Source organism: Pichia kudriavzevii, chromosome 1 (assembly GCF_003054445.1).
Source record: "Pichia kudriavzevii chromosome 1, complete sequence".
Lineage (NCBI taxonomy): Eukaryota > Fungi > Ascomycota > Pichiomycetes > Pichiales > Pichiaceae > Pichia > Pichia kudriavzevii.
The window spans coordinates 1,723,322-1,742,640 of record NC_042506.1 but is presented as its reverse complement, the minus strand read 5'-3'; the positions used below and the strand labels follow the sequence as shown (position 1 = coordinate 1,742,640).

Below are 19,319 nucleotides of genomic sequence, written 5' to 3'. Positions count from 1 at the left end.
GAAAACATTTTAAAAGCGAAGGCTCAGCGGATCCGTGGAAGAGGAAAATGGTAGCATATTCATGTTGAAAAATCAATCACTTCCATATTGGGTAATACTAGGGGAGTGCTGGCGGGGATGAAAAGAAAAACTAAAACTAAAGAGGAAAAAGGAATAAGAAAAAAGGAATAAGAAAAAAGGAAAAAGGAAAAAAGGAAAAAAAGAAAAAGAAAAAAAGAAAAAAAAAGAAAAAAAAAATTTGCAAAAACTAGTTGAATTACCGGCCGACGCGTCGCAACTGGACACAACACAACGCGTCGGTATTGAAATGCGGGAAATTTCGTTTACAGGGTTCAGTTTCCCAATAGGGGAAGGGAGTAGCTGGGATGGGATAATTGCAGCTCATTTCGGTCTCGGGACACGCTCTCTGAAGAATAGAGAAAACGCAAACAAAACAAAAGAGGTAAAATAGGGTGAAATAAAATAGGCTCGGGTAAGAATGGCATTGTAGTGTCATTTGAAACTTTAGAAATTCTAAACAAACGAGTAAACGGTAACCATTCATTTGAAATCATCGGACAGTATAGACGGTTATTTCTTCAAGTTGGTAGAGAATCTGTTTATAGTCTCTGTTTCAGCCCAGCACCCTGTTGAAGATCCTACATCCTACCCCCCCCCCCCCCCTCTTTTTTTCTTTATTTCCCGTTATTATTATTATTATTTTTGACACATTTGTCAGTTCCACAGTCCCGGTCATTTCATTGACTATCCTTGCTTCTTCAAAAGAATAGAATGGCAGGCCCAATAGAAATCATCAGGAAAAACAGCGTCAAGATAAAGCGGAAACTCTCCAAATCTGATAGGCATAATACCAATAGTTCACTTTCCTCTAGGGGACACAAGGGTGGCCATCACGAACGTGGTATGATTTCTCCAGTATCGTCTCTTGACCATTCTCCCTCAAGGATGATTCATTCGGTGTCCTTTGATCTGTCTCCCCATGATGGAGACGAATTCCAAACACATTATTCTCCGCCTCAAAGAAGGGCAATTTTCAATCTAGGGAATCAAAGTTCTCCTTCTTTGCATGCTCAACACATGGATCATTCTCTTAGAAATTCACTAGATCATTCAGGCGACGTTATTCAAGTCAAGAGACGAAATTTACCTTCCTCTGGAAGAAAATCAGAACATCGTAAGACATTTGACTTTGCAGCGTATCAACATTCAAAGGACAATTTCAAGAGGGTTTTCTCGGATTCCTCCTTGTACAGTATGAATTCCAAAACGAGACCAACCTCTTTGATTGTTGATGATAAATTGCTCGATTTATCAATGAACAATGAATCTTTGCATTCAAATGCACTAGCCCTTATTTCCCAAAATCAAAATACCAACTCATTGAACCAAAATTTAACGACTAACTCAACATCAAATAGATCAGATAGTAAAGTTACGAAAAGCAAACACTCAACAACGTCTCCTCTTGATAATCATGGGATTATCATAGGCAGTTCAAATAATGAAATTTTAGCTACGCATTCAACAGCAAACTTCTTATTTGCCTTTTTCTTTCACCTATTCAACATATTCTTTGGCATTTGCATATACCTCCCTCTATACATAATTTTCAAATTGGGTTTTGTTTCGGTGCTTGCACTAAGCGTCTCATTGTACATATGGTATTCAAATACAACTATAACGATCAATACTCAGCCATCTCCCACATTTAACTAATTTAACATTAGAGATTTATAAATAGACACTTTTTTTTCTAAGAAAAAACATTTACAATGACTGAATAATATATATGCTACTATAAACCCTCTACTTATGTGTTGATGGTTTCAGACTCATAAATAGCCCGCTACTCTTCCTAGAAATTGCTGTAAGGGCCCCAGGTTTCTCCTTCTCCTTCTCGGCCTTCTTTCTCAAGTTCTTAACTGGACTCTGTGCATAACCAACTGTATTATGGTCACTTACATGTGCTGCCTTGGGAGATGACAATACCTTGTTTACATCGTGCATGTTGATAGAGATCTCGGGCGTGGTGAAATATTCATCATTCTCAGAGCTTCCAGGCTTCCCCCTGTAAATGTTTTGATTCAATTCGGAACCTGGTGTCGTCACTAAGCTTCTACTAGGAGATCCCACATCAAATCTTGATATCGTACCCATCTGTAGAGTTGGTAAATGGTGCACCTCTCCATGCCGTCTGGATGATAGTGATGATGATGAGATATTCCTTGACAATGACGGTGTTACGTTCTGTGAATGGCTATTAGCTATTATTGAGTGTCCGTAACTGTTTCTCTTTGTATATGGCAGTGACGCCGCAGAGTGTGAATGAATATTTGGTGATCCATGACCTTCTATTCTTGATTTTCTAATGTTTTGCAATCTTGAATCTAAAATGTGCAAATTACCTCTCAAGTCCGATTCGGACGATGGATACATAGGAGTCAAGTCCGAAACGGTAGCAATTGAATGAACAGCAACATCGTATGGTGGTGGTTTCTTCATTTCGTTCAACATGTTATCATCAATTGAATTCATTGAACCAGGTACGACTGGTGTATAGAACGGATGTTCATTGGAAAATGATGTTGCTCTGGATAAATGTTGAACTGGTGTTAAGACACCAGGTGTCATCAGTGTATTATTTATGGGTAGATGGTTGATGGGCATCTTTTCCCCCGAATTAAACGAAGGTCCACTAATAACAGGACGTGAATCTAGAGCGGAATTTGAAATGGATTCATTTTTGGATGAAGAAGATTTACTTTGTTGATCAAATTGATTCGTTATTACTGAATCACCATCATCATCATCTGCTATACTGAAAACAGGTTTTTTATGCTTTCTCGGCCTACTTGAAAATGGATTCAGCTCGGTTAATGTATTGTCCTCTACATCCTCTGTGTCGCTAACCGCCTCTTCATGGACCTCGTTTTGAAGGTTTGTGATGGTGGATCCCGGTCCTATTTCCTCTGCTCCAGCATTTGACGCATAGAACATTCTATCAAATACCCGATCATCATAGTTGGGTGGTGCCATTAAATCTTGTGTGTTGATATTAGGTGTTGGAACTACGCCTTCGACATCTTCCACATCATTAACATGATTATGGTGAGGCTGTACTTCATACAATTGATGCATAATATTAGCAGTAACGTCTTCGTGCTGGAATAGAATGGTTTCATCAGAAGTATGGATTGTCACATCTTCGTACCCACTTGAGAAAAATGGATCATCGTACTGGTCGATTCTCTTCACCCTCACTGGCACAAATGGACTAATAAATAACGTTATAGGTAAAGTAGCACGTAGTTCACTAACATGGCCGTCCGGATTGATCAATGCAATAGAAAACTTCAGCTTATGTCTAACTTTGCACATATTCAAGATATCTAAATCTTGCGTCATCGACTCCAAGGAAGGTGGAAGCTGAATAGTCGTTGTAGCCTCCCATCTATCATGCGATAATACAAGATTATGGGATCTGAAAAATACACCCTCTTCATCTGATAGAGCATCTTCAGACCATAGGTCAATTCCATCTTTGTTAAGAGTGACTCGAGGGATATGTTTAGTTGTCAAAGCCCTCTCATCCGAATGCTGCCTATGAATAGTAGAAAAAGTCCCAAGTTCAACTAGTTTCACCTTGATGGATCCTAATTTTAATCCCTTAGTTAGTGGTTGCATATTCATATGCACCTGAATTGATGAACCAATAGCAACAGCTTTCGTGGGAGAGCTCAAGGAATAATCAATTTTCCCCGGCCAAGTGTTGTCAACAGCAACCGTTTCTGAAAGTTCCGCATTATCTGGAGACATTGTTCTGACAACATGTAACAATTTCCTAGTTATTATAGGAGTCGAAAACCTGCCACGTTCAATCGTACATTGCAACCTATAAACCAAATCACAGCATGGGTGACCGATTATACTTTCGGGTATAGTTCCGTCAAGGAAACACTGGAATGGGAACTCGTAATTTCCTGGTTGCAAAATCACTGGATCTGTTGAAGAGCTATGAGAATATGGCGTAAATGAGGATAAATTCAGTGATGACAAATTGGTCAACGATTTGTGGGACTTGATATCACCATTAGTACTTGATGATAGCAATCCTGGTATTGAGCTAGACGAACCTATAGAATTTAAAGTGGTAGTCGATTCCATCCTCTTCAGATTTGTTCCTGAACTGCGATTTGACCGAGTCAGAGTCCCTGTAGTGAATCCCACACCATTCTTTATATTCTCTAAACTGTTCGATGATGTTGTCCTTGAGAACTGTGAATACAACGGATCGTGCGTATGTAAAAATCTCTCCAAATTTATTTGGTCCCAATCAAAACAATAGACCATTTTACTGAATGTAAAAGGTCTTGTATATGTGTGACCCTTCTGATTCTGCACTTTTTCATCCCAACGATAACTCAAAGTTGCATAAACTTTTAGTTTCATTTTTTTTACATGCAATGGTTCAGTAACAGACAACGCAATTGTACCAGCCAACAACGTTGGAGCTGCATCTGTCGCTGGACCTTTGAGAACAACCGTATCCTTATCCACAGAATTCACTCTGATGTCAAAAAGGGGTAATTTGGACCTTCTAGATTTCGGCATACTAGGATGTAGGTTGGAATCTAATAATGAATACTGTTAGAAGCTTGTCGATCTTGGAAATATGGGGTCGTAAGGAACTAGGTATGGCTGTTTCCGGCCTTACTCACCCTTTATTTCCTCCAATCTACATGTAAGGAAACGTATCTGTGGGCTCTTGGCCAACGTGAGAAATTCGTGGAACAATATGTTTTTCCAGCAATGTTGAATGAGTTTTTCCACATGCCAAATTAGATCTTTAATACAAAAACTCGCAACATTTCCATTTCGGGAATTTATGATGTGGGGTAGGGTCAATATGCCACGCATCTTCTACATATCCATACAACGATATTTGCATCAAACTAGTGTGTTTGGTACATACAGATACAATATTTATAGCGTAGATAGCAATAAAAAAATACTAGTCAAGGAGTGACCGTTGTGAAACCATAACACAGTCTCCACCTCGTTCCGGATCCAGACGGTACTGGTAAAACATTCCTTCAGAAGAAACCACCAGAATATAAACGGCTAATCCTGTCCTCTGTGGGTAATGTCGCAAAGTTGAGCTTACTCTTGACAAATTACTCTTCATGGAATGCGAGCTTGAGACATCGTCTCTATGTGTTACTTTAGAATAATGAGAAATAGTATCTTCGCTCAAATCGTTGGCGTCAATCGAAGATTCAATAATGCCAACAATTGACATATTCTCATTAGTAGTAGGGACTTTGAAAGACGCAAAATGTCGGTTAGGTTCAAGAATAGAGGAAAACTTTGGCGGTAGATATGTACCCATCTTTTCTGCGGCTTTACGACCAAGACTCTGCGATGTTCTTCTTAACATCCTTGCCACGGAACGTCGCTTGCTATCAACAATAGGTTGTGTTTTAGTTGTTCCATTAGAAGATGAAGATATGATTGAAGCTGCACCTCCGACATGGCCTTTGCTCTGGCCATCAGAGTTTAAAGGATATAAGTAGTCAACACTTTCATATTGTTCATCGGCGTCTTCCTCTTCATCACCCTCGTCCTCGTCCTCGTCCTCTTCATCGTCCTGGTTCAAGTCAACTTCATCTTCAGAATCTGAATGGATTATAAGTTGGTTGAAATTCTCATTTAAGTTATACTCTCCCTTTGTGTTTTCGTTCGATAAACCATAGTCCCCACTACCCTCCGCTAAGTCCATTTTACTTTGTTGACTTTTCAACAACTTATCTAATTCCTCTTGCCTTGTAGCTTCTATACTTTTGTCGGTGGCTGTCTTCTTGGAATTCAGCCATCCCGAAGCACCTTTATTCTTTAAAATAGTATTTTTTGCCTCTTCTTCCCCCAGCCTAAAAATATGGACAGTTCCCGTGGCACTACTAGCAGCAAGAAATATATTACTTGCACTAAAGGCAAGCGAGTATATTCTTGTATTATAACTGCCCCTTCTAAACTGATACAATTTTAACCCAGTTTGTACAGAAAACACCCTGACTATCGTGCCTTTATCACTCGCTGTAGCTAGCAAGGAGCCATCATGGCTGAAAGCTAAAGCAGAAAGTTGTGTTTTGTGTGCATCGATTACAGATATAGGCTGTAGCGTCTTACAGTCAAAGATGATGACATCACCATTCCTAACATTGTGAACCTGTTCTGTCCCGTTTCCTGTGAGTTCTTCTGACGTATTATTCTTGGTCATTGTCTTTCCTGTTAAAGTGCCGTTTACGCCTGTAATATCAAAGGATGGCTGCATATCCACATGAGCTTTGGAAATCTTTTGTGGTGATGGATAAGCCAAGTAATTATTCTCTGTATCTATGCTTAAAGCTATCAACCCCAACGGATTCGATGGTATTTCAACTGTGTGCAAAAGCCTCATATTAGTTATATCATAAATGTAGATGACCTCCTCGAGCAATACTACTAATCGTTCTCTATTCATCCTGATTGCCAGAATTGATGTTGGAAACGTTAACTCACATATTATCGTCTGTCGTTTAGTGTTCATTATTTTCAATCGCCTCGGTGACAATGCATTCTGTTCACCCGTGCCAACAATTGCGAGTAACGAAGAGCAAAATAACATTTCAACTATCCCTATAGACCCATCAACCCGTTCATAGCATTGTGTAAAGGGATCGCAATTATATATTCTAACCCCATTTTCATATCCTACAGATATGCAGGTATAATCTTGATTGAAGTTTGCAAAATTAAGACCAGAAATTTGTTCTCCGGGTATGGAGACAGTCTCACGAACTTCATCATCATCATCTCCCGGGTTAAACAGTGGCGAGCCTGGGACAGGAGGGCTTAAAGCTTTGGATTCCGTAGTCTTTTGCATTCCAGTTAATGTCACCTTGGCTACTATGTGAAAGTTTGATTGAACCTGATAAAGCAACTTCATAGAAAAAAAAATGTGATGTGACCACGGCATGTGTGCATATTTACAATTGACATTTTGCGGAGCCAACATGAAAATTCAACAAAGCTCGAAACAGAAAAATATTGATTCAACTATATACATAGAAGATGAGAGGATATTACATAAACAATCGATAGTATATACACGAAAGTAGTATTATATAAGTGTGCCTGGATTAAGCCCATGGATTACCCTCTGGAGAATCTTGCCATGTTTTCTGTGCAACAGTAGTAGGAATACTCAACTCTTGAAACAAATCGCTCTTTTTAGCATCACCACATACAGTTCCGTATTCGGCTCTACTATTGGAGGCATTGGTATCGCCATCTAGTACATCACGAGAGTCTTCATCCCATTCGTTCTTCATATAATTTGTTTCTTGTTTGTTTTGTCCTGTAGAAACCCCAAATGAATCATTACTAGAATTTCCTTGGCTGAGAACATTGTTATCTACATTATCGTACCCTTCATAATGACCATCTTCATCTTCATCTGCGTGTTCATCTACAATTGTCTCAATGTCATCCCGGATAATAACAGGTATATGAGGTTGATAAGCTGCTAATTTTCTATTGTCAACATGCTTGAAATCGGCACCATACTGGTGTAATAGTTGTACCTTTCTAGGAAGACATAAGGGAAAAGCTTGCCCTTGATTAAGAACCAATTTCGATTCATCTTTATAAAACATTCCCTTCTCCTGGAGTTTGTCGGACTCGTTGTGGCGGTTCTCCTTTAGCCATTTCTTAATCTTTTTAGGGAACTTCTTTTCATCAACTTCGTAGTGATAATTTCTGACACATTGAACCATCGTTGATGATGCTAAAACTTCAAAAACATCAAGAGTATCTTGCATTTCTTCTAAGGTGGTTATTTCTGTAAAGACTTGTAACCATTCAGTCAATTCAACCACTGGTGCTAATGCATACTTTCCAATAGTAAACAAATGGTTCATGTAGTAAGTTGCATCCGTTGGATCTCTGGCATCTCCGTTATAGCGGCATACGTTGCTGAGGTATCCAGTTGGTTTTCCTACCAGTGTATCTGGGAACCCATCATTTCTCCACATAGCCAAAACGGTATCGAAGTTTCCGTCCTCTTCAATGAATGGTTGTAAATTGTTTGAACGCAACCAATCTTGAATATATGAAATGTTTAATCTAATTTCAAGTGCTTTAATTCTAGAGCAATATCTTTTGTGGGATACAATCTTATTGAACAAATGTGCGCCTATGAAATATAAAACAGCACTCAAACATTGTTGCTTGATAACATCACTAACGTAGTAAAGTTCCAGTACATATAACAGAGCGCCTAATGTTTGGATGACTTTGAGTGGGGACGGTTTCATTTGTTCTTTGTAGGATGGTGGGTATAACATGTCAATAATTTCTTCATATGATGACTTTGTGTGTTGCTTAGACTGGTTTTTGAACACTTTCCAGTCACTTTTGTAAATTATATCGGTATCAGGTACGGAATTGTACTGTAAAATGCAAGGTTCTAATATTGTCTCCAATTTGGCATCCAGCGTGAATGCTAGTTTGAATATCAAAGATTGCAGACATGAAATCAGATCCTGCAACAACTCAGGATATTTGGACAAGAAATTGCAAGCAGTATCTCTAACAAGATAATAATATAAGTGATTCAACGCAGAAATCCAGTAACAGATTGTTGTTATATCAACTGGAGGAGGATCAGGTGTGGTGTCTTTTTCTTTTTTCTTTTGTTTCTCTCTTTCTTTTCTTTCCTTTTCACCATAGAATTGAACTACGCCACTCTTTGTGCCTGAAACATTTCTTATTCTGGTTATGTACAAGTCCATTAACATTTTAACCATTCCTGGGTTGTTCAGTTTATCCTCGGCGTAACGTAGACATTGAAATATTACTGAGGATGGATATAAAGGTTTGGTGTGATATTTGTTTGGTAAATCAAATAAATAGTCCATAATTGCACGAATACTATTGTCGTTAAACTTTAAGTATTGTTTATACTGAACCATATTGAAATTGAACTCGTCACTAGTAGACATCTCATCATAATAGTCATTGGTCTCATCAATAAATTTATTGTTATCTGAATTTAGTGAGATATTTTTCACGCCAGAAGCTAGCGTATTGTCAGTTGCATAGAAGCTATCGTTGGCTATATATTTCGGCTTTTCTAAGTATCCGTGAATCTTGTAATACTCTTCAGCTTTGGAACCTGGTTTTATCAGTTGAATTGCGTTTTTCATGCTTTTTCCCACGGTTTTCTTCGGATCAGCGTTCGAGGAAACTAGTCTTTCAATGATATCTTCATAGTCTAGATAAGTTGCCCACATGACAGGTGTCCAACCTACTAGATTGTCAGGTTCGTTGCAATCGACATTCAACGTAAGCAACACATCGACACAGTCATTATTATGAAAACAAATTGCGTATATTAAAGGTGTCAATCCTTTACTATCTACCATATTCAACAAAGATTGATTTTCTGTTATTAAATCTTTAACGGAATAAGTATCGTTATTAGCACATGCAAGGCATAATTGAACAATTGGTAAAACTGTCTCTTTGTTTTTGGCTAAAATTTCAAGAGCTTTCTTGGCTGCTAGAACCTGTGAATAAGTTATATCCTTTGCAGAAAATAGTGAGGCTGCTGTTCCAATAGTACTCCATGGGTCCATTTGATATCTATTGTGATTCTGTGGCTCCTAAAGGCAAACGGTGAGTTCTCTTATAAGTAAAATCAATTGAATAGTCGTTGTACATGCAATACTTTTTGCGGTACACCTGCCACTGGTGCACTGAGGAGCTTGAGAAATGTGCTAAAATCCTTGAATATATGCAAGGAGACCAAAGCTTCTGCTCGTAACTAACTTAATAGACTAGATATAGGCAGTAGATGTCCGCAATTTGATGCTTTATATAGCCTTAGTCTTTTATTCTTTTGTAGAAAGGAACATAAGTTTTGAAATAAAAGTTATCCAAAAGACACCCTACTGTAAACAAAAATCAAAGCCTCAACATGTTTTTGCTGGTACTTGTGCATGAAGTTATTTTCAAGCCCTACCCCTTTTTTTTCCATCTCATGCAAATTGGCTCAAAACTCCAAATATATCCTCGTGTAAATAATAGTGCTTTTTCCAATACTCACTCTTGAACTATGGAAACGACTCCAAGTTCTTCATCGAAGGGCTTTGACCAGAGATTAAACTCGAAACTATCAATTGAACGCAGTCGACTAGCGACCCAACGAGTACACGATATAAATAATGATTTACACCATCATTCTAAAAGCTTGCCAATAGATGTTACATCTATTGGCAAAGGGCAATACAAGTTTTTTCAGTGGTATAAATTATGCAAGATTCAAGAACAGATAGACTCTTCATATTTTAAAGCAGAATATGGCTTGCCTAGTCTGGTATGTACCAGTGATGAATATATTGCTATTGCAACTTCAGAATGTTACATCTTACTTTTTAGTTATACCCAAATATTAGTAAAAACCATCAAAACGAACAACATTGAGCCTTCTGTTTGGGTCGAGTCAATGGCAGTTTCGGTGGATTCGACATTCTTACTTGCTGGATACTCAAATGGCTTAATTAATCTATGGGATCTTAAAAAGCCAGAGCCTATCATAAGTGTACGACCAGTAACTTTACACGAACTAAAATATAGTGGCAAGTATTTTCATGTTGGTCACTTTGAAGGAGTCCCTGTGAGATCCGTTTCGTTTATAGGAACAAGACATACAGCATTTATTTCCTCTGATGATTCAGGTCTTGTACTACATCACAATGGTGGTCGTTCATTACTGAGGTATTACTGTAACTCTAGAGTTATATATGGAGAGGATAACAACATCGAAAAGTTGCTACACAACGAAACGGATTACAGTAAATCTATTTTAGATCTGAAGATGTTACCTATAGGATCTGGAATTGCTCCAACTGATAATATGGGAATAGTTGCAATTATGACCTATAACAGGCTAACATTGAGGTCTCTATATCCTTCTCAAAACAACCTAGAGATTTTTGAGAGATCCAACGACGGGCGGGAAGAAAAGGTGTCTGGTAATCTCGCCTGGTATCCTGCAATATCAGGTGATGTTGATAATAACAATAAGGTTCCATTGTTGGCATATAGTTGGACGAGTTCTATATATCTCATTGAGCTACACTGCACTGAAAAGGAGGATTCATTGGGGGAAATGCAACATGTAGTTACCGTTGTCAAAAGAGGTGAGATGAAGTTATCTGAGTCAGTTATTTCTCTGTATTGGTTAACCAAAAAAATATTGGTTGCATTTACTGAGTCTGGAAACCTACTTTTTATTGACTCTCAAAAATTAATGGTTTTAAGAAAGATTGATGACCTTTCCAATGAGCTAGAAGCATCGACTGTTTATGCAAATAATAAGATTGGTTTATCCCAAAAGACGTTCAACAAGTCAATAAGTACGTACAAGTCAAATCTATTTATTATGGGTAGATCTGAATTTAAGACTGGAAGCCTCCTCAACTGGGCTGATATCTTACTGGATTTGTTGAATAATCAAAATTATGAAGAAGCTTTGGAAGAAGCGAAAGCTCAATACGAAGGTTCAACGGAAGACCTTGCATTACTATCTTTACCTACCAATGATGAGGTGAGGCATAAACTTATGAGAGGGTATTTGATTCAGGTCCTAAAATCCTCAACAAAATACTTGTTCAATTCAAAGGATGCAAGCCATGGAGACTTGAAAAGGCGTACTAGATTGGCGATCCAGACATGCATGGTCTTGAATGTACAGGAAGATTTCTATGAGATCATTTATGACAGATTACAAGAAAATGAGCAAGAGCATGTATTTTTTGAAGTCATTGAAGAACTCATTTTCAGGTCAAAGCCGTTATCCTTTTCACCATCAATATTACATTCGATGATAGAATTTTATGCAAAAAGGGATGATATTGATACATTAGAGCACCTGATCTGCTTTTTGGATATCAAGCAATTAGATATCGATTTGACGGTTCAACTATGTCACAAATATCAACTAAATGAAACCCTAACATACATATGGACGTCTCTGTTACATGATTATATTACGCCTTTAATTAATGCGATTGCGAAAATCAAAAAGTATTATCAAGTCGAAAAAACTTTGTCTGAAGAACTAAGGATTCAAAGGCGTGAACAGATAAGCTATGTCTATCCTTATATATCCTATACGTTAACCGGAAGGCAATATCCAACAGAACATTCGCTCCTACCGGAAGATAATACACCTGCAAAACTTAACATCTACTACTTTCTATTTAACGGGTCTCCTATATCATGGCCAGAAGGAGCTCCAATATTACACACAGTTGAAAATATCACTGAAGAACCTATGTTTCCATATTTATCATTACTCCTTCAATATGATAGTAATAGCATGGTTTCTTGCTTAAACGAAGCATTTGAAGACGAGCTACTAAATGATACTCGATTGTCTTATGATCAAAATAAACACTATGAGCTTCACATAAATCGGCAACTAGTTATTGAAATTTTACTAGGCCTTATACATAACAGCTCTGACCAATTTCATTTCGTCGACAAAATTCGTATTTGTATTTTCATCAGCAGAAACTATTCAAAGTACCCCCAATTTATTAGGTTAGCCGACAGTGTTTTGGATGAGATAATTGACCTTTTATGCCAAGCGAAAGACTTGCCAGAATATTCTTTGGAAATTGAGAAAGACTGTGAACTGGCTTTGCAATCTTTGCTTTCGGTATATCGACCATATGATACAGATGTACTACTACTAAAGATAGAAAAGGCTGGCCATTTTCAGGTTTTACAGGGTTTATACCAATCAGAAGAAAAGTATGTACAACTACTGGAATTATGGGTACGTTTGAGAAAGGCTCAAAAAGTTTCCAAAGATTGGTTACTGAAACCTGCATATTCAATAATAGAAGAGAGCTTTAATGTGCTGGATAGCTACGATATGGATCGGCTGGTAAGATTAATTAGTGAAAACTTTGAGATGTTTGTGGAAACATCCCCTTCTCAAATGGCACGGATCATATCTACTAAATGGCCTGATCTTAACTCCTTGACTTCTCAAATTACTAATCATTCCATCAAATTCGAGTATCTCAAGGCTATTTTCGAAGCTAAAGAGGAAGAGGATGTTGCTTTTGTTTTTAGTGACGATTTGAGAATGGAGTATCTGAAAGGTCTAACCAGACAACTTTCACTGTTGAAGAAGAAGCCGAAAGTGGATGATGCAGAAGTGAAAAACTTTGATCTGAAAATCAGAAAATTTTTGTGGAGGTTAAGCAGCTTGAGCAAAGATGTTATTGAGCTGTTAGAAGCAAATAACGTTGAAATTTTAATTCAGTGGCTTGTAGAGCACGGAGAGTATCAGGGAGCTATAATTAGAATATGTGATATACTACAGGCAACGGCACATGATTTGACAGAGCATGGGTACCAGAAAGAACTTGAGGATAGAGTTTGGAACTGTTTGGATTTGGGGTTTAGAGTGGTGAAAGCGAACAGTAACATATTGAAAGGAAAGAAGGAAGGAATTACTTTAAGGGAAGCTTTGACTGTACGGCTTGTTGAGAAAGCTGCCAACATTCTTAAATCCCTCATGGAGGAACAAAAAGAAGTGAAAGCGATTGACATATTTAAAAGGGTAGTTCAGACTGCTTTCCAATTTGTAATTTGTGTTAGCCAGGATGACCCTAGATTTTTTAATACCATATTTCAAAGATTCTTGGATGGGTCTTCAACCCATAATACAACATTAGGTGATGTTAGAGTAGTGCTAAAGGAAGTGTTCATATCATACAGAAATGATCACGAAATTCTAACCCTGATTAAGACACTGATTGACCAGGATACTTTTGAGAATCTGGAAATTTTGGAGAGTCTGAAGTTGAGAGGAAGGTCACCTGAGAATATTGAATGTGAATCATGTGGTAAAAAGATTTGGGGTGGAAAAATAGGAAATATAGTATATGAATCCTGGAGAGATCATCAGCTACAAAGTATTCACTTGGGGTTATCATGTGACACCGCTACTGCTAGGGCGAATTCGCTCTTCATCTTCAACTGCAGGCACACTTACCACAGAAAATGTCTTGAAAATATGGGTACTACTAAAGATGAAGATCAAAAATGTATTTTATGTGAATCTGAAAGGCTGCAGTCATAATTTTTGCGTAGAACTGTCATGTTTATAAAAGACAACTATGTATACATAAGTATATATATATTGAGGAAAAAATGCAAAAGTCTTACTCTGCATTAGTTTCGTCCATCCAATCTAAAGTGTATCTAATACCTTGTTCCAATCCAACCTTTGGCTTATATCCTAAAACAGTTTTCGCCTTAGTAATGTTATGGTATCTATATGCACAAACGATCTTAACTCTAAATGGTGTTAGACCGGGTTCTTTCCCAACGAGTTTCGAAAAAAATTCAGATAGGTAACCAACTGCAATAGCAACAGGTCTGCTCAACACAATATTGAAATTGTCAACATGACCATCAGCTTTCCAAACAGTCCTTGCTAGAGTCCAAAAATAAGATGGGGTATCGTTGGTAACAAAAAATTTTTCCCCACCAACCTGATCAACCGTGGCAGGATCGAGAATCTTCTTTGCTGCTAGGATATGTGAATCAGCAACATTACCAGCGTATGTCCAATCAAATAGATTATCGTTATTACCAACCTGAAACTTTGTTTGGCCATTTTTGAGAACTTGCCTTAGACCGGGAACCAGTTGTCTGTCACCCGGGCCAAATATACCTGCTGGTCTTAATGCCACCGTGTAGAAATTCTCCTTTGGTGAGTTTGCTTCTAAGACCATATTTTCAGCAATGGCTTTGGTTTCATTATAACCGTCCATTGGAACATCCGGAATCGGCCAAGTCTCGTCAGCATTGTGAACATCCTCACCATTGAAAATAACCCCTGCAGAGGAGGTATAAACCAGAGCTCTTATCCCCATTTCCTTAGCACACTTGATTAAATTGGACGTACCATGGATGTTAACTTTCTCGTAAATTTCTTGGCCTAACCCATGGATAGGAGATGCAGAGTGGACAATGACTGTTGGTTTAGAAACCTCAATGGCCTTCTTCACATCCTCCTCGGAAGTCAAGTCACCAACATGGACAATTATTCTGCTTGGATCAAAGGTAAAATACTTGGATATCTTTTCAGGCAATGGACGGATATCAAATACGTGTATATCAGGTCTTGGTGACTCTTCCCAGAATTGCTGGATCAAATGAAGACCCAAAAACCCAGATCCCCCAATAAGTAGCACGGAATCCATTGGAGTAGCCATACTTGTGTGTTTCTCCCTGTATTATATTACCCCTTTTCCTTTTGAAATTTGTGAATCCATCAAAAAATGCAATGATTTACTGAAACTCACCTCTATTCGTTTAGATACATTTCGTATAGAAAACAGCCAGCTCGCGATCTTTTTTTTTTTTATTTCTGATTTTCCAGGTTTTTTTTTTTTTTGGCTACTAAACTAAAACGCATTTTTGCATATCAGAGCTTTTTGTCCCAATTAGTCAACGCGCTTGTCCTTTTTGCAAAAATTACCCAATCGGGAGATTCTGACTCTTAAGCGCCCAATAGTGCACACATCTTGGCAGTCATTGTAGTAGTCCCCGGTCTGTATAAATACTGGTAGTTTTTTCGTTTTATCCTCTACTTCTATTGCTTACTTCTTCTTCTCTGCTTGCTTACTTTACCCCATACTATACCACAACACATTTTATTGTGAAATTTTTCTTAGTAAAGAACAGAAAACCAAATAAATGAGCAACCAGCCAGCAGAACAAAAACTATGGGGTGGTAGATTCACCGGTGCAACAGATCCTCTAATGGATTTGTACAATGCATCGTTACCATACGATAAAAAAATGTACGCACAGGATTTGGAAGGTACTAGGGTTTATACTATGGGATTGGAAAAGCTTGGGTTGATCACCTCTGATGAATTATCGGAGATCCATAGGGGTTTGAAAGTAATTTATGATGAGTGGAAGAACAACAAGTTTGTGGAGAAACCAGGAGATGAAGACATCCATACTGCCAATGAGAGAAGATTGGGTGAGATCATTGGCAAAAACATTTCTGGTAAAGTCCACACAGGGAGATCCAGAAACGATCAAGTGGCAACTGACATGAGATTATATGTCAGAGATGAATTAAAGAAACTAGCAGGGTATCTCAAGTCTTTCATTGAGACCATGATCAACAGAGCGGAAAAGGAAATTGATATTTTAATGCCAGGTTATACACATTTGCAAAGAGCACAACCAATTAGATGGTCGCATTGGATAAGCATGTATGCAACATATTTCACTGAAGATTATAAGAGACTTTTACAAATTATTGAACGACTCAATGTCTCTCCATTGGGCAGTGGTGCATTGGCAGGACATCCATATGGAATCGATAGAGAATTTTTGGCTCATGAACTAGGATTCACAGGTGTCATTGGTAACTCTTTGACCGCCGTTTCCGATCGAGACTTTGTCGTTGAAACTATGTTTTGGTCGTCACTTTTCATGAATCACATTTCCAGATTCTCCGAAGATTTGATTATTTACTCTTCAGGAGAATTTGGGTTCATTAAACTTGCAGATGCATACTCAACGGGGTCTTCACTAATGCCTCAGAAGAAAAATCCTGATTCGTTGGAATTGTTAAGAGGTAAATCGGGTAGAGTCTTTGGTTCGTTAGCAGGGTTTATGATGTCATTGAAATCGATCCCTTCAACCTATAATAAAGACATGCAAGAGGACAAGGAACCTTTGTTTGACTGTATGCTAACAGTCGAGCATTCCATTCTCATTGCAACTGGCGTCATCTCGACATTGACCCCGGATGCCAAAAAAATGAAAGAATCCCTAAGTATGGATATGTTAGCAACAGATTTAGCTGATTATCTGGTTAGAAAAGGTGTTCCGTTCAGAGAAACACATCATATATCTGGTGAGTGTGTCAGAGAAGCTGAAGTAACAGGCCTTAGTGGTATTGATCAACTGACAATGGACCAATTCAAAAAAATAGATGAAAGATTTGAAGCAGATGTTTTTGACACTTTCAATTTTGAACAATCAGTTGAAAGAAGGGATGCTATAGGTGGTACTGCAAAGTCTGCGGTTTTAAAGCAATTGGACTCTTTGAAAAAAATTCTATAGTTGATACATAGACTTATATCAATAAATTTGTGCCTCTGTATGTACCTCCTCTCTATTACTTTTTTTTTAAAGAAGGAACAAAAATGTTGAAAAGTATAATTAATATACCAATAATAACACACATATGTTTATAAAAAAACTGGGGTATATAACATAAATCAACAACAAAAGCATGATGTTGTTAAAGCAAGAAAAAAAAATCACTGTTCTGTATTGGAAATTATGTCCAAATCAAGCTCAAGATTTGTTGGCGATGATACAAGGTACACCACAGAGGGCCGTTGGATCTTCACTTTTTGGGCTTCTCCTATACTGACACCTGAGCTGGAAGCAGTAGGTCTGGAGACAATATCGGTATTCCTGTCATCAAAGTTTTTGTACAACATGAGGGGTTCCTCACTATAACTATTGTGGTCACAGTCATTCTCCTCCTCCAATATAAAGTCATCTTGTGCTTCACAATCGATTGGAGCAGTATCATGAAATTCCCTAGAGACCTCCAAGTGATAGTTGCTTGTGTTTGTTTCTTCGACGTTAGAAAAGACAAAGGAGAATCTATTAGAATTGGGTGAGAAATCTGTAGACTTTGGACTGGAAATAGACAAGCTTCGGCGATGGTGAAACTTTCTACCACTACTTGCAAAGGAGCCCCTCTCTGATGGAGACGACAAGGGTCTATTGTCATTCAAATACCTGGCAGTTGCATAATCATTCGATTGTGGAGACGACTGAAGCGTATTCGGTGATTGATAGAACGAGGATTCCATAGTAGCGGATGATCTGGTCTTGTAAAGTGTAGGCTGTCTTGGCGATTTATCCCATTCGAATTTCGTGTTTATTGGGGATATTGGAGGGAAAGAGATGGTTCTGTTCACACCGGCAGACTTGCCCGGTGACAGAGACAGAGAAAGGCCATTTTCATTGCAGTTGGAGTACACGAGGTTAGTTATTCGTTTATGGTTTGGCATCGCTGTTGAAGAATTTGGAGATGACGGCTTGTTGAGTTCACCCACAAAGATTGTTGCCTTTGGAGATATTGTTGACTTATTTCCCAGTGGATACACCTCGTTATCTGAAGAGGCCGTTGTTTCGATGGATTCCACATCCTCCGAGCCGTCGTTTGGAAGGGGAACAGGTTTGGGAAAGGTGAAGGTGCTCAAATTTTTGAAAAGATCAGACTCTTCCATGGTTTCTCTCGAAGCGTGGCGACAATAGAAGTTGGCCAGTGATTAGCTTGTTGAAATCACTCGTTAGCTGATAGTACTGTGCTAATGCTGCAGATACCACCTACAGAAATTGGGGATACACTTGTACGTAGGTATAACAGTTAAATAGGAACCTGGGGTGAGTCTACATGCCTGTCATGAGAACATCATCCGCTCTTTATGCAATTATTGCCATAATCAGTATATATATTTGTTCCATAAAGTGCAATTAGCTTTGATATTACACTGTAGCTTTTTTTTTTTTTTCGGGCACCCCTAATTAGATAAGCTTCATTGGCCTAATACACTAAATGAGGGCTATTTTCCCCTCTTTAGCGACTATAATTGACGGTAAAAAAAAAAAAAGACGCTAATTTCGAAACTAGAACTTAAGCCGCAACGTTGTACCATGGGTCTAGGCAGAAAACGACCGTTTTCCAAGCGTGAACATGGTCGGCGTCATCAGTTGTCAGGCAATGCATAAGTAAAGCCGAAAGCATTGGAGGCTGAAACACTAATTTTCCTTGACAAGTAATAGACATAGCCCGCAAACACCACCCAAATTTATACCTCCTAAAACTCGTGGATTTACTGCTTGCTTACAAAGGGAAAAAAAGAACCTGACTGTGTCCAGCAATGCCTACCGGGGAGGTAGGAGACAACAAGAGTCACTACAGATGCTGCAGGTGAATTTACAGAGACGATGTATGGTACAACACGTGAGGATGATGTCAGTTAAGTACAAGTTTGAGTATCTGTCATGCGTTGAGTACATCAGAATGGTGCACAGCAAACTATTGGTCATCATCTGCATCCTGTATGAAATGCCAACTTTATCGTCATATCTTACACAGTTTTGGCAGTTGACACGTCCACCGAGACATGGTCAAATGC

The 19,319-nt window shown here is 38.4% G+C and overlaps 8 protein-coding genes across 8 annotated transcripts; 3 read left to right on the top strand and 5 right to left on the bottom strand.

Annotated features, from left to right (window-relative positions):
- Positions 1-771: 771 nt before the first annotated feature.
- On the top strand, positions 772-1,716 carry C5L36_0A07920 (uncharacterized protein; the record flags this gene model as incomplete). Its single annotated transcript, XM_029463809.1, has 1 exon — positions 772-1,716. One exon carries the CDS (start codon positions 772-774, stop codon positions 1,714-1,716), a length of 945 nt encoding a protein of 314 aa, XP_029319669.1.
- Positions 1,717-1,806: 90 nt separating this feature from the next.
- C5L36_0A07910 (uncharacterized protein) lies at positions 1,807-4,611 on the bottom strand (the record flags this gene model as incomplete). Its single annotated transcript, XM_029463808.1, has 1 exon — positions 1,807-4,611. The coding sequence occupies one exon, from the start codon at positions 4,609-4,611 to the stop codon at positions 1,807-1,809; it is 2,805 nt and encodes a 934-aa protein (XP_029319668.1).
- A 400-nt stretch (positions 4,612-5,011) lies between these two features.
- Positions 5,012-7,054, bottom strand: C5L36_0A07900 (uncharacterized protein; the record flags this gene model as incomplete). Its single annotated transcript, XM_029463807.1, has 1 exon — positions 5,012-7,054. One exon carries the CDS (start codon positions 7,052-7,054, stop codon positions 5,012-5,014), a length of 2,043 nt encoding a protein of 680 aa, XP_029319667.1.
- Positions 7,055-7,178: 124 nt separating this feature from the next.
- Positions 7,179-9,677, bottom strand: C5L36_0A07890 (uncharacterized protein; the record flags this gene model as incomplete). The annotated part of the gene is made up of 1 exon (XM_029463806.1): positions 7,179-9,677. The coding sequence occupies one exon, from the start codon at positions 9,675-9,677 to the stop codon at positions 7,179-7,181; it is 2,499 nt and encodes an 832-aa protein (XP_029319666.1).
- A 479-nt stretch (positions 9,678-10,156) lies between these two features.
- Positions 10,157-14,203, top strand: C5L36_0A07880 (uncharacterized protein; the record flags this gene model as incomplete). Its single annotated transcript, XM_029463805.1, has 1 exon — positions 10,157-14,203. The coding sequence occupies one exon, from the start codon at positions 10,157-10,159 to the stop codon at positions 14,201-14,203; it is 4,047 nt and encodes a 1,348-aa protein (XP_029319665.1).
- Positions 14,204-14,285: 82 nt separating this feature from the next.
- On the bottom strand, positions 14,286-15,344 carry C5L36_0A07870 (uncharacterized protein; the record flags this gene model as incomplete). The annotated part of the gene is made up of 1 exon (XM_029463804.1): positions 14,286-15,344. The coding sequence occupies one exon, from the start codon at positions 15,342-15,344 to the stop codon at positions 14,286-14,288; it is 1,059 nt and encodes a 352-aa protein (XP_029319664.1).
- A 484-nt stretch (positions 15,345-15,828) lies between these two features.
- Positions 15,829-17,220, top strand: C5L36_0A07860 (uncharacterized protein; the record flags this gene model as incomplete). Its single annotated transcript, XM_029463803.1, has 1 exon — positions 15,829-17,220. One exon carries the CDS (start codon positions 15,829-15,831, stop codon positions 17,218-17,220), a length of 1,392 nt encoding a protein of 463 aa, XP_029319663.1.
- Positions 17,221-17,420: 200 nt separating this feature from the next.
- On the bottom strand, positions 17,421-18,407 carry C5L36_0A07850 (uncharacterized protein; the record flags this gene model as incomplete). The annotated part of the gene is made up of 1 exon (XM_029463802.1): positions 17,421-18,407. One exon carries the CDS (start codon positions 18,405-18,407, stop codon positions 17,421-17,423), a length of 987 nt encoding a protein of 328 aa, XP_029319662.1.
- Positions 18,408-19,319: the final 912 nt, after the last annotated feature.